The following is a 15722-nucleotide window of genomic DNA, read 5'->3' as shown; positions in this document are numbered from 1 at the left end:
GTGATTGAAGGTTTGGTAATACTAGACTGAGAACAGCGATTCTCCACCCGGCTTTGATCCTGGCCCCAGCAAAAAGCTCTACCGGGTTCGCTGGCTATCTAGATCCCAGCCAGGTAAGCCGAAAGTAGTTGTTGCTCGGAGAGTGCTATGAAATAGAAATTGTGCCGGGTTTACCATGTACAGCATTTTTTTCTTTTCTGACTATTGATTAGCCTGATAATAGTCCTTTATCATTTAGGGAGATTCTTATGATAATTATGAAAGATAAATTCAATCAATCTAGGACAATAGATCCGCTCCTCCAAAGCTAGGATGTTAAGATGTGGAACGTAGCATGCGGTGACTCTGACTCGGTCTCATCGCCAGCATCCTTCAACAGCTGGAAAGAAGTCGTGGGCGGTGGGGCCTCGAATACAAAGCCTGCATCGCTCAGGTCTGCACAAAATTTGCCAGTGCAGTGAAAGCGGCCGTCAGTTTCCTTGATGAATTCTCGTTTCGCGTTGGCGACCGCAGTAGTTGCTGCAACGTTCGCATAGGCGGGCATCACTACCTGGGCTGCTGTCGCTGCGCTTGCAGCTCCCAACACGGTGGTAGTAAAGTGGAACTTCATTACCGGGTCTTGCCATGGACTCCGTGCTTTGGCATAATTCTGATGGAAGTTCCATTAGCCACATATGTGGGGAAAGATAGGAGGATGAAATACCCCGAGTAATGCGTGTGCTCGGGCTTGCCAGTCCTGCTCGCTCAGAGTATTGGGATAAATCCCAGCACCATATTTTGTCTGCACATCTGCCCAGGTTTTTGATTCACACGAAACGGCTTTGGGTGCACAGTATACGCTGGTATATGGAGCCTGACCGTCCACTCCCCCTTCAATCCAACTACAAGAAGCATATTAGAAATGAATGCCCAGAGTTGAACCATAAACATACGAAGCGGCTGGAAATTCATCACAGGTATACCTCATCCCACTGGGACCATTACCCAGCAAGTTAGGAATCTCCATCTCAAACTCCGGGGTTTGCCAGGTGACAAGGGGCCCAACACGTGCAGGTAAATTCCCAGGCATCACGACGGGTTGCGCAGGGTCACTACCGCAGGGGAAAGTGAGAACTTTTGTCCAGGCTCCTTGGCCGGGACATGACTTTCCACGCCGTTTTCCTGTGCTCTTTCGATCAGAATCATAATGGAAGTCCAAACCCGTGCCTATCGGAATGTTATTGTCCGTCAGGTACTCCTCTACATTTTTGCAAATTGACGGGAGATTGTCGCAGTTGTAGATAAGAGTTGGTAACGGATTGTAGACATCAACGGGCTGGCCTGTATACTCAGCAACTCCACCAACTGGAGTTGAAGTCACCCGGTCCAGAGCCACTGTCCCAACAACGAGGCTCAGGGCAAGTAGAGTATAGATCGAAGGACTCATATTGAAAAATATGCTGGCCCGAGTAAGAGAAAGGGTTAGGGGGAACCGACATTATCAAACATCCTACAAGATCTAGCATCATAACAGAACTGACCCTTTTACTCCAACAAAGTCCCAGAATTCCAATGAAGACAGAGGTTCGGCTACTCTTGCCGTTGATAAGGGCTGTCGGAAATTTGAGGCCGAAGGAGGGGGTTGCAGATGGATGCTAACTAGTACCTAAGTGGAATCGTGCCCTAGTGGAGAGGCATCTACTACCTTAAAGCGGTCTGCTACGAGACTCCCTGCAGTGGCACCTGCAGTAGCGCGGTGAATGCAGGTGAGTTCCACAGTTTAACCGGACGCCATCAATTTACTGTAATCTCCGAGGTATTCAATAACCCACCCGATTAGGACGCTGGTTGCAATTTCTTTTCTTTCTGTGATAACCCAATGTTTGATACTTTGCGCCATCTCTCGTTATTTCGCATTTACACAAACCCCGATTATATTATGGGCTCTTGCTAAAGGCATAGTTGCGGTCAACCGCTCGCTGTCAACATGAAGATTCTCTCATTCTGCCTTCTTCTGGCTCTTTTTGAAGTCATTGCCTCTGCATGGCCACTTGATCAGTCCATTCCCTACGATAGGACTGTGGTGCAAAAATGGGCCGTATCTGCTTCGATCCCCACTCCAAATGAGGGTAACACGTCTACCCTCCATACCCGTCAAGATGGAGGGTACTGGTACGAGTCTGCAAGCCATGGTATCTCGGCCTTTGGAGATTCCAGCTATCAAGTCTTCCGCAACGTGAAGGACTACGGAGCCGTAGGAGACGGTGTGACCGATGATACCGAGGCAATCAACCGCGCCATCACAGATGGCAATCGATGCGGAGAGACTTGTGGTTCTTCAACCACCACTCCGGCCGTTGTCTACTTTCCGTCAGGTACATACCTTGTTTCGGCACCGTTGATTCAGTATTATTATACGCAGTTTGTGGGGAATCCTAACGCGTTGCCCACTCTAAAGGCGGCACCTAGCTTTGCTGGTATCGGTGTCATCTCGGCCAACACCTACATTCCTGGTGAATCTGGTGCTGAGTGGTATGTACCTCAGAGCAACTTTTATCGCCAAGTGCGCAATTTTATCATCGATATTTCAGGCTGTCCGACGGTTACTCCAGATGGATTTGGTATGTTCCCGGATGTTCGTTTCATTTGAGGGTTATTGACATCTTTATAGCCCCCACGGGTATTCACTGGCAAGTGGGCCAGGCTACGAGCATTGAAAACATTCAGTTTGTCATGAGCCAGGCTGATGGTACTACCCACGTTGGAATCTTCATGGAGAACGGATCGGGTGGCTACCTTGGAGACCTGACCTTTACCGGAGGCGCCATTGGCATGTGGTGTGGAAGCCAGCAGTTCACATCGCGTAATCTCAAATTTCGAAATTGCATCCAGGCGATTGAGATGATCTGGGATTGGGGGTGGACGTGGCATGGTCTGGACATTCTTCTCTGCCAGGTATGATTTCCGAGCGTGCGTATCTACTAATAACGACACCCAATAACATAAATGGTAGATTGGAATCAACGTCACGGCGCTTAGCAGCGCGAGTGCAGAGCACAATCAAGGTGTAGCCGCGATTGCGGTCCTTGACTCTGTTTTTACCAATGTGTATGTGTCTCACTCTCCTGTCTAACAGTTGCAATCTAACTCCAAGTAGGCCAATTGCTGTCTTGACGGCTGGTAAGACAAACATTATGATGGAAAACGTGCAAATGAACAATGCTCCAATTGCCGTTGGCTTTTCAGGCGGTCCTACGGTTCTTCAAGGTGGAGATGTCCTCATTGACAACTATGGGAATGGAAACAATTTCATCCAAAACGGACAAACGTTGAGTGAGACGTTTTTGAACGGCGCATTCTCACCTTCTGCGAAGGCTACAGCATCATCGTCGCTGCGGTCATCCAATGGCTGGTTTGCTAGGTCTAAACCTCAGTATCAAACCGTGGGTATCGGTGGTTTTGTCGATATCAGAGCAGCCGGTGCCGCTGGTAATGGCCGGACCGACGACACTGCTGTGATCAACAGTGTTCTTTCATCTGCTGGGGGCTCAATTGTCTACTTCCCGCACGGCACGTATATGGTTTCAGACACCATCTCGGTTCCTCCAGGGACAAAGATTGTCGGTGAAGTGTGGAGTGAAATTATGGGATTCGGAGACAAATTTTCGGATATATCGAATCCAAGAGTGATGATCCGAGTAGGAACGGCAGGCCAAACGGGAGATGTGGAAATATCAGACATGCTCTTCACTGGTGAGATTTCTTCAAACTGTGTCCTTTAACCGAAGGCTAACAAACAAAAAAGTGCAAGGAGCTACGGCGGGTGCCATTCTGATGGAGTGGAATCTAGCACAGGCTTCTCAGGGTTCTGCTGGCATGTGGGATGCCCACTTCCGCGTTGGAGGCGCCGAGGGCAGTGATTTACAGTATGCGGATTGTCCATGGACCCAGGTCGAGGCAGACAACAACTGTATTGCTGCCACCACATTGTTCCACATCACCTCCTCGGCATCCTTATATTTGGAAAATGTCTGGGTCTGGACCGCAGATCATGACCTAGACATCCCGTCGCAGGACCAAGTTTCCGTGTACACTGCACGGTGTCTCTTAATTGAATCTCAGGGTCCTGTGTGGCTCTGGGGTACTGGGTCGGAGCATTGTACGCTTTATCAATATCGTTTCTATCACGCGCAGAACATTTTCGCCGCAACTCTGCAGACGGAGACTCCATACTATCAGCCAAGCCCCAAGGCGCCCGCTCCGTTCACTGGTGCGTATGCTTTGCCTGACGATCCCACCTTCACCTATTGCAGCCCGGACTCTTCAACCTGTGCCTATGCCTGGGGTCTAGAGATCATTGGCTCGTCTAATGTCATGATCTATGGGGCTGGCTTTTACAGCTGGTTCCAATGGTACTCGCAGGCATGTCTAAGCCTCGAGGCCTGCCAGGAGCGTATTTCCCGTGTCGTTAACAGCAACAACATCTTCATTGTTAATCTGTACACGAAGGGAGTGTATTCGATGATCCAAGGTAGCAGCAGTGCTGATGTCTTAGCCTTGGAGAATATGGACGGATTTCTAGGCACCATTGTGGGCTGGACTGGACTGGACACTACCGGATCGCTGGACCCTCCCTCCTCAATTATCCCTCTGCCTCCATGGATCTGGAGTGTTCCAAGTCCAACGGTATCATGCAATATTCCCTGCGTCATTCAGCCACCACCCACTCCTATCAGACCAATTCGACCTCCGCCGTATACAACGACAATATCCGGCTCGCAGGTGGTTGTTACGCCACCTGTGATAGAAACCCCCGGTTTGTCGGTGCAGCCTATTAGCATCGTTGTGCCCACGGGCCAGACGGTGACGCCCATCATCGTTCCCAGCCCTAGTATCACCGTCCCTCTTATAGTCCCAACTGATGGGAATTGGCCGGGAGGGGCACCGCCGATTCAACCTCCCCCAATCCCCATGCCAATTCCGCCTGCCGTGATCCCCAACTGCATGCAGTTCTGCTCTGATGCTGACTGGCCGCCGATCTTGTATGGAACCGTTCCCCGCAAGTATGAATTCTCACCATTTCTGACAATTATATAGACCCCCAATCGTCGTTGTTCCAGGCCCTCCACTTCCCGTTGGAGCTCCCCCGCCAGTCGGCGTCATCCCTCCGCCAGCTGGAGATGATGACGCAGGGGATGAAGAAGAAAACGAAAGTGACTGTGGTATTCCATTCGCGACATCTCTAACTGATTGGCCAAGCTCTGGCGATGTACCAAGTTGGGGCCAGGAAACCGGTGAAACCGGAGGAACGTGCCAGTGGGCCGGTACCATTCAGAGCTATTCGAACACCTGGACCATCGCCATCCCTTCGGGAAAGACGTCTGTTAACATTGATCTTTATAATCTGCTCGGATTTGGTAGCTATGGGTATAACTTGGATGGAGCAACCATGCAGGCCTACTCTGTGTCGGCGACAGGATGGAGCGTTTCGATGTCACCCTCGAGCTCTAAACCTACTAGCTCGGGTTCCTTTGTTGATTTCGACATCCCGACAAATCCGTTGCCAAGTGAGTATAATTTGGACTCTACAAATATTGAGAACTGACTTGCTAATGTATTTGACCCACGCAGCGAGTATCGACATGACAGCAAGTGTGCCGGCAGGAACCTCTTCCATCAATCTTCACATTGAGATTCGGGTTCGTATTCCCCCCGTCCCTGATACTCAACTTTAGCTAACACTGGTGCTAATGAATCTAGGCCAGTCAAGCCTGCGGTGGAAACCCCATTCCTGACCCAGCAGGCTCAAGCTCAGGCTCGGGTTCAGGTTCGGGGTCCGGTTCATCGTCCATCTCGCCCATCTTCCCGCAGAATATCAATGGGGAGATCACCTGTGAGTCCGATAGCACAGCTGGTGTCAGCAAAATGACGGACTGCATGTTCTCCTACAACAGGTAAGTAGTATCACCCACTTTGCTTGGCAAGGAATCCCTAGCCCTAATGAAAAATCAGCGGCATCGTCCAAGGTCAACCCCTTACAGAGGGAATAACAATCACTACCAACAATCCATCGTCTAGTTGCATCCGTAGCGGAACGACTAAGAACAGCGAAGGCGTCATTACCAATAATTGGTGTCTGGTCTACCAGTTTAATGGCTGCGCATTCGTGCTTTCAGATAAGTCCGAGCTCTTCGGGAGTTCGTTCCCCGGTTGGTCAGTCATTTCGGGACAGGTGATGCGTAATTTTGCCATTACGGCAGCGAATCAATGCGCTGGGAGTGGTAAGACTGCCATTGCTGCTGGGCCTTTCCAGCCATTTGGGGTAATCGCCCAGTCTCTTTGTTTGACCTCACCGGATCATCCTGAGATTTGTGGTGTTCCGTGATTGCGTACATCTATTTCCTTTCTTTTGTCGGTCAGGGCTTTGTGTAAGAATTACAAAGAGGGATATTTTAGTTTTGAACATCTGTCGCTTTATATAGTTGATTTGATGTAGATCCATGAGAAAACAGTGTGGGAACTTCAATCTTAGGAGAAACAAATCAATACCACAACCTATTACCTTTCTGCTCGATAACCATGCGCTGGTTGGTTAACATGATCCCCCTGCGGATCTGCACTCGCATTAATAGGCCTTGAACAGCTTGGCACGAGCTACGAAATAACCTGCTACCGACAAGGCGCCAATAGCTCCCACAAGAAGAGACCTATCACTCAGTAAAGATTCTTCGCGAACGCGACCAAGTTTTGTAGCTGATTTGCCCACAAGCCGGGTCTTATCAGTACCCTCAGCAACATAATCCTGCCAGTTCACCTTCGAAAGTTCCATCTGATAATCAATGACAGTCCCAGACCAGTTGTTGGTAATGACACCGTCGTCTCTTTTGTACCAACTGTTGCAATTTGGGTCAGCAAAGCTGGTGTTTCGCAACACAGCCTGGATCTTATCGTTAAAGCTTTGCAAGACATCTGGCTTGGGCTTGAATGCCAAGGTCTTGCCCTGCTGGCGGGCTTTGATCACCTCTCCAACCAGTGCATTCAGATATCTTGATTGAGCTTCAATCATCAAAACAATGGAATTGTGCCCTGATCCTTAGTAAGAGTGTCCACGGTCCTGAGTTGGAGAAATGCTACTCACCCAGATTGGTGTTGGGACCATAGAACATGCCAAAGTTCGGTAGATCTTCTACCGTGACACCATTGAATGCCCTAGCGCCACCACTCCAAATATCCTCCAGCGACCGGCCATTCGAGCCATAAATCTTGATAGGGTGCATGAACTCCACTGTTCTAAAGCCAGTGGCAAGAACAATGAGATCGTATTCCTGCTCATCTTCTCCATCAACCTCGATGCCGGAATCCGTGATGCTTGTGATACTCCGTGTCTCCAGACTAACATTGTCACGAGCAAGAGTAGGATAGTAATCATCTGTGATGATAACTCGCTTGCATCCCGGCGCATATTTGGGCGTCAGTGTATCCCATAGCTCTGGATTGTTAGGCAAATGGGCTTTCATCGCACCGGTGCACATTTCCCGAATTGCATGAGCAAAGCCTGAATCTTTATCTGTGAAAGCTTCATAGAAGCTTTCACGGAAGTCCATTTGGAGAGCACGCTTTCGCTTGTGCAGGGGTGGAATCCATCTGAACAGTGCCTTCTGAAAAGCGGAGACTGGTCGGTCATTTCGGGGAATGATCCAGTTTGGTGTTCGCTGGTAGATGGTCAGATGAGACGCGAGCTGAGCAACTTCGGGTGCGATTTGAGCAGCCGTGGCTCCGTTTCCGATTATCGCAATTCGCTTTCCTGCCAAGTCGTAGCTCCAATCCCATCGAGCGGAATGCATAATCTTCCCTTGGTAATCCTCGAGCCCTGGGATATCGGGATATCGGGGCAAATTGAGTTGGCCGACAGCAGAGACAAGAAAGTCTGACTTGATAACATATGAAGACGAGAATTCGCTGTCTTTCTGTCCTGAGAGGGAGACGCTAGTCTTCCATTTGGCTTCTGCACCATCCCACCGAGCCTCTTCCACGGTTGAATTGAATCGAATGTGCTTGTAAAGTCCATGCTTCTCTGCGACACCGACTAAATAGTCCTAAGCGACAGATAATCAGCAATGTTTCCGAATTTGTTGGCTTTCGATTTCATATTTCATATCACTCACATGGATTTCCTCCTGTCCAGGGTACTCCCTGGACCAGTTAGGGTTTTGCTCAAATGAATAGCTATACAGCGAGCTCCAGACTATGTTCAATTAGCATTTGCTGCTATGGGATGCAGATAGAGATTTATTACCATCACAGCAGCAACCAGGATACTTGTTGTCGTTCCAAGTTCCGCCAACACTGCTACTTCGCTCCAGAATAACAAAGTTTTGGCATTTATTCCGTTTGATTAAATCCAGCGCCATGCATATCCCTTCAACCGTTAGCGAACTTCACTATTCCAGAGGGGTTTTAGTGTACCTGAAATGCCGGCTCCGATAATTACAACAGTCGCATTAGTGAAGTCTTTGTTTCCCACTGGGAGACGTGTGTTTATTGATCGGGACATGTTGATTGGGATTACAGTGCACTCTGATGATGATTTCCAATGCTGAGATGATACGCGCAGCAGCTAGGCATATAAGTTAGGCTCGTAAACTGTTAAAGGCTATCGGTTATTCGAACTCATTTTATGGCCACCGGAATAACCGAGGCCCCTCATTGTTTCTTACCTGTAAGTTTAGATGCAATTCAAGTCACAGTCCATGGGTACATGCATGACCCAGTGAGGGAGTCGACTCGGACCTGACGGTGGATCTCCGGTCGCAGCGCGAACCAATCCAATGCCCCAGACCGCAGATCACTCTCCACCCGACGACTGACCCGACAGACTCTCACAACGATGCCAACGCTGTCGTTCTTTTCGACAAGCGATTCGCTATGAAAATAGAACAAGAGGATCGATGGGATACAGTGGAATCAAGAATCAATTGGTCAGAATATTGGATAACTCGCGGCTATGCTAAAGATAAGAATATTGATGTCTGCTAATGATAATTGGGCAACTGCCCCTCCACGTGACTCCATAGGCATAAAACCCGTATTAATCATGACTTCCATATTGCCCCCTCTCACCCAGTAAGCAACCCGGAGTTCCCGGTTATTCACCGTACTTCTTTTTTTTGCTTTTTATTACGTGGTCACCCAGATAAACCTAGATAATTTTTTTAAGAAAAGAGTATTCCCTCTTTCGCTAAAACAGAAATTAGATCATTGAAGATCTTTGTACAATTTGGTGGAGCTGAGGTGCGGGGAATCTGCAACTCCCGAGGCACCGATCACCTAACGATTAGTCCTAATGTCTGCAAAGTACTTTGTGTTCTCAGGTGCACTAGGATGATTATGGAAGTTCAATCCCTTCTCGTTCCGCTGTCTGAAGGATAAACTGCTTAACCTGTGTGTGAATGACAAAAATGGTTAGTTCAAACCATCCCAACATATGCGAGGGCATTACCTTGTCATCTGGAACTAGCTCAATGGCCAATTTATCATCATTGTCTCTCTTCAGTGGATCCGCTCCAGACTTCAACAAAAGAATTGCTGCCGGTCCATGCCCTTCAGCGATAGCCTGGTGAAGTGCTGTGTATCCATCACCGTCGGTTGCATTGACAGGACTTTTGCCCTCTTCCAACAACATTTTCAAGATGGGAACAGATCCTACTGCGGCCGCGCGATGAAGTGGTAGTTGGCCGCGCTTATCTTTGACTCTGGCACTGCACTTGTTGGCAATCAAAGTTCGGACGATGGAAATATTAGATTTCGAGCTTGCAAAATGCAAGGCGTTCTGTTGACTTATTAGGTTTCAAGGACAATAAGCAACCGCAGATTCAATGTTAAATGCTAACCTGTCCAGTGTTGCTTTTCATAGAAACATCAGCTCCCTTTCGTAGAAGCAGGTCGATGATTGCCTCGCCTGCAGCATCCTTTAGACTGGCTGCAATCATGAGGGGTGTCCATCCTGAACCATCCTATGTTATGTTGGTCAATATTATGCACCACCACAGAGAGAGGATAAGCACTCGGTTATCTCTTAACGACCTGGGAAAAGGGAATAAGAGACGTACTGCTACATCCGGATCGAATCCCTTGCTAGCGACGAGCAATTCCACTACTGGGAGTCGGTTGTTAGCCGCAGCCCAATGAATCGGAAGACGCTCGTCATCATCTGTGACAAATGCTGATTTCGGGTTTGCCTGTTTATGATGTTAGTAGATCTTTTTGTATTGAATTATAGCCGCTATGAGTAAAAGGCATGGCTGATTTGCGGGGCAGCCTATATATTCGGGGAGCATAACTTACGTTGAGTAACGACTCGACGACCTGGTCTAAGATAAAAGCATCAGTAAAGCAAGTTCTACAGGAGAGAGCAACACTTACTTCTACCCTCTCGGGCAGCCTCATGCAAGGCGAATTTCTGATTTGAATCCATGGCGGTTTTGGAGAAGGCAGAGCGATATTCCGATAAGAGCTGCGATAAGCACCTGGGCACAACGTGGCTGAGTAAGCACCCTCGAAGAGCTGGGCGTAAAAAGTGTACACTGACTTGATAAAGAAAGATATACTAAGGAGCATATGAAATTAGCTTGTTCTAGAAAAATTGTACATATAGTCAATTGAATGTCTTGTGAAAAAGAAGTTTACTTTCAAAGCAAAGTCGTCACTACCAGCATCAAACGAGTGGATATTGACACCTCAGGCATAATCACGCTCCAAGTTCGTTCCAATAAAGATTCATCTTTCTCCCCATCTTCAACCACTGCCTTGCCTTGCAGCTGTCAGGGCTATTCTTTCACATTCCAATCGATCGCCTTGGGGGATTTCCGATGAACTGACCCAAATACCCGAATCGACTCGAACCACAAGCTCGCCACAGGGTTTTCACCGCGCGCACGATCGATCGCGATTTGAAGCTCCCGATCCTGAGGACGCACTATCCCACGTCTACACCCCTCGATTGATCCTTTCACACACACACACAGAATGGATTATACATCCCCCCAATCTGTTGATGACGCGGTACGCCTTTCCGCCAAGCGCACCGCGGAGCTCTTCGGCCCTGAATATTTGATGGTTACTCCCTCGACCATGGACGGTTCGATCGGTGTCTCCTATCGACGGAAGGCAGAATATGAGGACGTGACAGAGTTACCACGTGCGCTCGCAGAGAAGCAGGCAAAGGCCACAACCGGGCGATCAAAACGACCAAAGATTCAAGCACAGAAACCTGCCGACGGCAGTGGAGCATCCATGTCACTCGTGAGGCGGCCATCTGGCACCGGTGCCGGTGCCGGTGCCGCGGGAGACCAGCCCAAGAGCTTGATCCAGAGGCCCTCGGCTACCCAACAACAGCGACCGGAATGGCATGCGCCCTGGAAGCTGATGCGCGTTATTTCAGGCCATTTGGGTTGGGTGCGGGCTCTGGCTGTAGAGCCCAACAACCAGTGGTTTGCTAGTGGTGCCGGAGATCGCACGATCAAAATTTGGAATCTGGCAACGGGCGCTTTGCGTCTGACTCTGACCGGTCACATCTCCACGGTCCGCGGATTGGCAGTCTCACCGCGGCATCCGTATCTCTTCTCCTGCGGTGAGGATAAGATGGTCAAGTGCTGGGATTTGGAAACCAATAAGGTTATTAGACATTACCACGGCCATCTCAGCGGTGTGTACACACTGGCCCTCCACCCTCGTCTCGATCTGCTAGTCACAGGTGGTCGTGACGGTGTATGCCGAGTCTGGGACATGCGCACCCGAAGCAATGTCCACGTTCTCGGCGGCCACAAGGGCACAGTTGCCGACATTAAGTGTCAGGATGCTGACCCCCAAATTATTTCCGGTTCACTGGACTCCACAGTCCGACTATGGGATTTGGCCGCCGGAAAGAGCATGGGCGTCCTGACGCATCATAAGAAGGGCGTCCGCAACATCGCCATTCACCCGACCGAGTTCACGTTTGCCAGTGCCAGTACCGGCAGCATCAAGCAATGGATGTGCCCCAAGGGTGATTTCATGCAGAACTTCGACGGCCAAAACGCCGTCATCAACTCCCTTGCAGTCAACGACGAGAACGTCCTGTTCTCCGGTGGTGACAACGGCTCCATGTCCTTCTGGGACTGGAAGACTGGCCACCGCTTCCAAGATATTGAGACCACCGCGCAGCCCGGTTCGCTCGAGGCCGAAGCCGGTATCATGACCTCTACCTTCGATCGCACCGGTCTGCGTCTCATCACTGGTGAGGCCGACAAAACTATCAAGGTCTGGAAGCAGGATGAAGATGCCACTCCTGAGACTCACCCTCTCACTTGGGCTCCCACTCTTGGTAGACAACGGTACTAGAGAACGATGACCGGCATACCTGGCATTCATACACTCTGTTCCGATTTCTTAATACCCTCTTTTTTCGTTGCCCCGTTTGTATCGGCACTATGTGGAGTTAGGCGTGGTCTGATTAAGCCTGGAATTTAACTCAGATATGGGGATTGTCCTCGGAAAGTTCTATACTCTGAAAAAGAATAGATATCGTTTTGTACTATACAAGCCATGTGACCCATTGATGCCCTGGATGGAATCAATCCTTATGTACGATTTTGATTAATCTCTGATCTCAGACGGGTCTCTCTGTATTTCCTTTTATGGTGGCTTTAATGTTAGTCATATAAACTAAGTTGTCCACCCCTCAAGATAGACATAACTAACTGTACGGCGGCGAGAGATTCAACCGAAAGGGTATCATATGCAAACTATCATGCGGTATCGCACTACATGAGGAACTCCAAATAATGCGTGCCATATCAAAACACCCAAAAGACCTGCCACAGTTACTGCTCAATCCCCAATCCAAACCCTTTAGCCTCAATATCTTCACGGAAAGCAGACCTAACATCTTCCGCGGCAACTCTAAGCCGCACTTTGCTGCTGCGATCACCGCGAGTTGGGATCGTCGTACCACCGAGCACGTTCTTAGAACCAGTACCTTGTTCCAGCGCCAAGATACCCGAGTTCATGAGCGACATGGCTGCCTGTCCCATGGCCCGTACTCGGGCGCTGGGGCCTCCGCCCAACAAGAAGTCTTTAACGCCTGATCCTGCGGCTCCAGCCACGGCAACAGCTGCATCAGCAATGCGGCGGGCTTCGTCTAGAACATCGCCGAATGTTGATTCTGAAATTCCTGTTCGGTGAACCCGTGCCAGGAGGGCGGCAAGGAAGAGCTTTCCTGACAATGGTAAACAACGGAGGGATTGTTGTAAAGGTGTAGATGTCGCTTCATGAATGGCTTGCTTGATGGTTGCAATCGTGACTCGACCTGGTTGGCCCTTCGCAGGTAGAGGTTTCGCAATGACTAAATCACCGCCTGCCTTAGGTGCGGCTGCTTTGTTGCGCCTGGCGGGGGTTTTGCTAGGCGTGGGAGGCAATGATTCTGTCTCGTCTTTTGTAGCGTCGTCTGCTTTGGCTGCCTCTTCTGCTGCTTGCTCGGCAATCTCAACAGCTCGGCGACAGATGTCCAAAGCTCGTCGCGCATCACCGCTGACGGCGGCGACCTTTCGGCTCGCGAATTGAACTGCATCTGGATCGACTATGTTGCCCGGCACATTGGCTAGACGGGTACTGATAATTTCCATTAGATCTGTGTGGCGGTATCCCGGGAATGTGATACGGGTGAGACCGAGACGACTAGAGATCTTGTTGCTCAGGGTTCTTTCTGGAAGATCCATCGTGTTTGCGACAGCTAATACAATCAGGCGTGAGTGGCGGAGAGCGGGCCAATTGAAGAAGTTATACATGACCGACTGGTTCTTCGTAACAAGTTGATCCAACTCATCCATGAGCACAACACAGGAGACTCGACGCGGGGAAGGATGCGAGAATTCCCGCTCAAGTAAATCTAGTGCATGGGAGGGCGATACACGGTCACCCTTCAACGCTTCCCACAATAGCGAATAGGATTGGTGCGGGTCTGTGACTTTCATGCCATTAATCTCGACGAAGATGAAATCGTCCATCTCTTCTTCATGTACGGCAGCATTGAGTTGCGCTACCACCTCACGCACTGTGGCAGTCTTTCCAGTACCAGGGGTACCCGAGATGTAGATACAAGCTCCTGTGCCTTCCATAATCGCGGCACTGAGATGGTTGTATACGGTGTTGAACTCGGTTTTTCGGCATGGCAGTGAGTCAGGGACCGTAGAAACATGTAGTAAGTTGCGAGCTTGGCGGTAGGGGGAGTCAAAGTGTGTGGGTGAGAGGACACGGGTGCCCAAAGGTGTAAACTCGAGAGGCTTCTTCACAACAATCCTTGGACATATTAGTTTTGGTTTATTGAAGCCATTGCAACCATTTCTTACCGTTTATGAGTCGGGGTTGTCAGAGCCTTTCTGCGTTGTGACTGCGGCGTGGCATTTGTTGCTGTCAATCGTTGCCTTTTTCTTGGAGTGGTAGGAACGGTTTCTTCTTTGGCCTCGACATACTAGGAGATCGCCTAAGTCAGTTCGAGGCTCAACGGTGGGATTGTACCTTGTTACTCACTTCATCATCTGCAGCCCTGCGTTTTCGGGAAGTCTTCAATGTGTTCCTCACCAGGTCGATGAGCGTGTGGATGTTGTCGATATCATATACCTGTTCCCAAATGAATTCTTCGGTATAGCGTCCCTGCACCTGATTTACACCACGCCGACAAATAATGCATTTGTTGTATTCCGCCAACTCATTCTTGTTTCTCGGAGGACCGTTCGGGTATTTTGCATAGAAGGCATTTTGAGACATGACGGAGCCTTTGCCGCTGATAGATGTCAAGGGATTGCTGTTGAAGTCGAGTGTGAGGTATTGCTCGTTCGGCAAAGCATCGATTCGGCGTTTGTTCCTGGTACCCATGAACTCATCGGGCGATGCGAACCACATGATTTTCGCCGATTTGACCACCTCATCTTCCTCATCTTCATCCTCCTCCTCCAAAAATTCCGATATGATACCGACCCAATCCTTGCCAGGCTCGGGGGACTTCAAAAGAACGACCTCGCCTACTTTGCACACGAATTGTCCCATCCGTGCACCGACAATTCGGCGGCTCTGGCGGGCAGGCCGCGAGGAGCGCCTGCGGCTGCGCTTTTCTGGACTGCCATTTTTGGGTTCGGTTTCCTCCTTAATCTCTTCATTGGTATCGTAAATCCAGACCCATGGGAGGTCTTCAACGCCTAGTTCATCGTCGGAATCATCGCGAACCAGGGCACCCTTAGTCATCCATTGATGCGCACGAGCACTAGCATTGCGCCTCTTGGGCGGAGAGTCGCTTGAATCGCTATCGCTCATTGGAAATGCAGGACTTGTGGACAGTTGAAGGTGTAACGGAGAAGGAGAAATCGCGTTGACGCGTTGTCCACTTTCATCCTTGTTGGGTTTAGCGCAGCAAGGAGGTCTAGCCAATCAAATCCATCCCTTTCAACCCTAACGGTATGCACATGTAGTTGGATGCAGAATTCAATGTTCTTTAATATCAGAGATCTGCAGATTACGGAAATAGTAAGGGGCTCACCAAATAGCGCAACCTTTGTGTATATATATATGGCGACTCTATTGACAATTTTAGTAAGAGAACTCCCTGGGCCAGTAACTCTACCTCAGTACGTACGTATCCAATTCTTCAATATATATATTGATAGAGGAATAGCACTCAAAATATCTCTCGAGCTTCTGGCAATCAATTTGGA

At 49.5% G+C, this 15722-nt stretch overlaps 6 protein-coding genes across 6 annotated transcripts; 2 read left to right on the top strand and 4 right to left on the bottom strand.

The window, feature by feature from the left end:
- Positions 1-307: 307 nt before the first annotated feature.
- Positions 308-1426, bottom strand: N7529_007658 (uncharacterized protein; the record flags this gene model as incomplete). The annotated part of the gene is made up of 3 exons (XM_057243185.1): positions 308-649; positions 704-881; positions 933-1426. 3 exons carry the CDS (start codon positions 1424-1426, stop codon positions 308-310), a joined length of 1014 nt encoding a protein of 337 aa, XP_057094723.1.
- Positions 1427-1966: 540 nt separating this feature from the next.
- On the top strand, positions 1967-6364 carry N7529_007657 (glycoside hydrolase family 55 protein; the record flags this gene model as incomplete). The annotated part of the gene is made up of 9 exons (XM_057243184.1): positions 1967-2600; positions 2651-2934; positions 2993-3087; positions 3137-3732; positions 3785-5021; positions 5077-5546; positions 5611-5678; positions 5740-5933; positions 5992-6364. 9 exons carry the CDS (start codon positions 1967-1969, stop codon positions 6362-6364), a joined length of 3951 nt encoding a protein of 1316 aa, XP_057094722.1.
- A 240-nt stretch (positions 6365-6604) lies between these two features.
- N7529_007656 (flavin-containing monooxygenase) lies at positions 6605-8533 on the bottom strand (the record flags this gene model as incomplete). Its single annotated transcript, XM_057243183.1, has 5 exons — positions 6605-7065; positions 7118-8075; positions 8145-8224; positions 8276-8398; positions 8446-8533. The coding sequence occupies 5 exons, from the start codon at positions 8531-8533 to the stop codon at positions 6605-6607; spliced, it is 1710 nt and encodes a 569-aa protein (XP_057094721.1).
- An 831-nt stretch (positions 8534-9364) lies between these two features.
- On the bottom strand, positions 9365-10453 carry N7529_007655 (ankyrin repeat domain-containing protein; the record flags this gene model as incomplete). Its single annotated transcript, XM_057243182.1, has 5 exons — positions 9365-9808; positions 9870-9992; positions 10089-10217; positions 10324-10349; positions 10402-10453. The coding sequence occupies 5 exons, from the start codon at positions 10451-10453 to the stop codon at positions 9365-9367; spliced, it is 774 nt and encodes a 257-aa protein (XP_057094720.1).
- Positions 10454-11004: 551 nt separating this feature from the next.
- Positions 11005-12357, top strand: N7529_007654 (WD40 repeat domain-containing protein; the record flags this gene model as incomplete). Its single annotated transcript, XM_057243181.1, has 1 exon — positions 11005-12357. The coding sequence occupies one exon, from the start codon at positions 11005-11007 to the stop codon at positions 12355-12357; it is 1353 nt and encodes a 450-aa protein (XP_057094719.1).
- A 482-nt stretch (positions 12358-12839) lies between these two features.
- N7529_007653 (origin recognition complex subunit 1) lies at positions 12840-15324 on the bottom strand (the record flags this gene model as incomplete). The annotated part of the gene is made up of 3 exons (XM_057243180.1): positions 12840-14313; positions 14364-14485; positions 14545-15324. 3 exons carry the CDS (start codon positions 15322-15324, stop codon positions 12840-12842), a joined length of 2376 nt encoding a protein of 791 aa, XP_057094718.1.
- Between the last annotated feature and the right edge of the window lie 398 nt (positions 15325-15722).

The sequence above is a fragment of the Penicillium soppii genome, assembly GCF_028829465.1.
Source record: "Penicillium soppii strain IBT 18220 chromosome Unknown utg000006l, whole genome shotgun sequence".
Taxonomy (NCBI): domain Eukaryota; kingdom Fungi; phylum Ascomycota; class Eurotiomycetes; order Eurotiales; family Aspergillaceae; genus Penicillium; species Penicillium soppii.
Note: the sequence above shows the minus strand (reverse complement) of the source record. Positions and strands in the feature narration are given on the sequence as shown.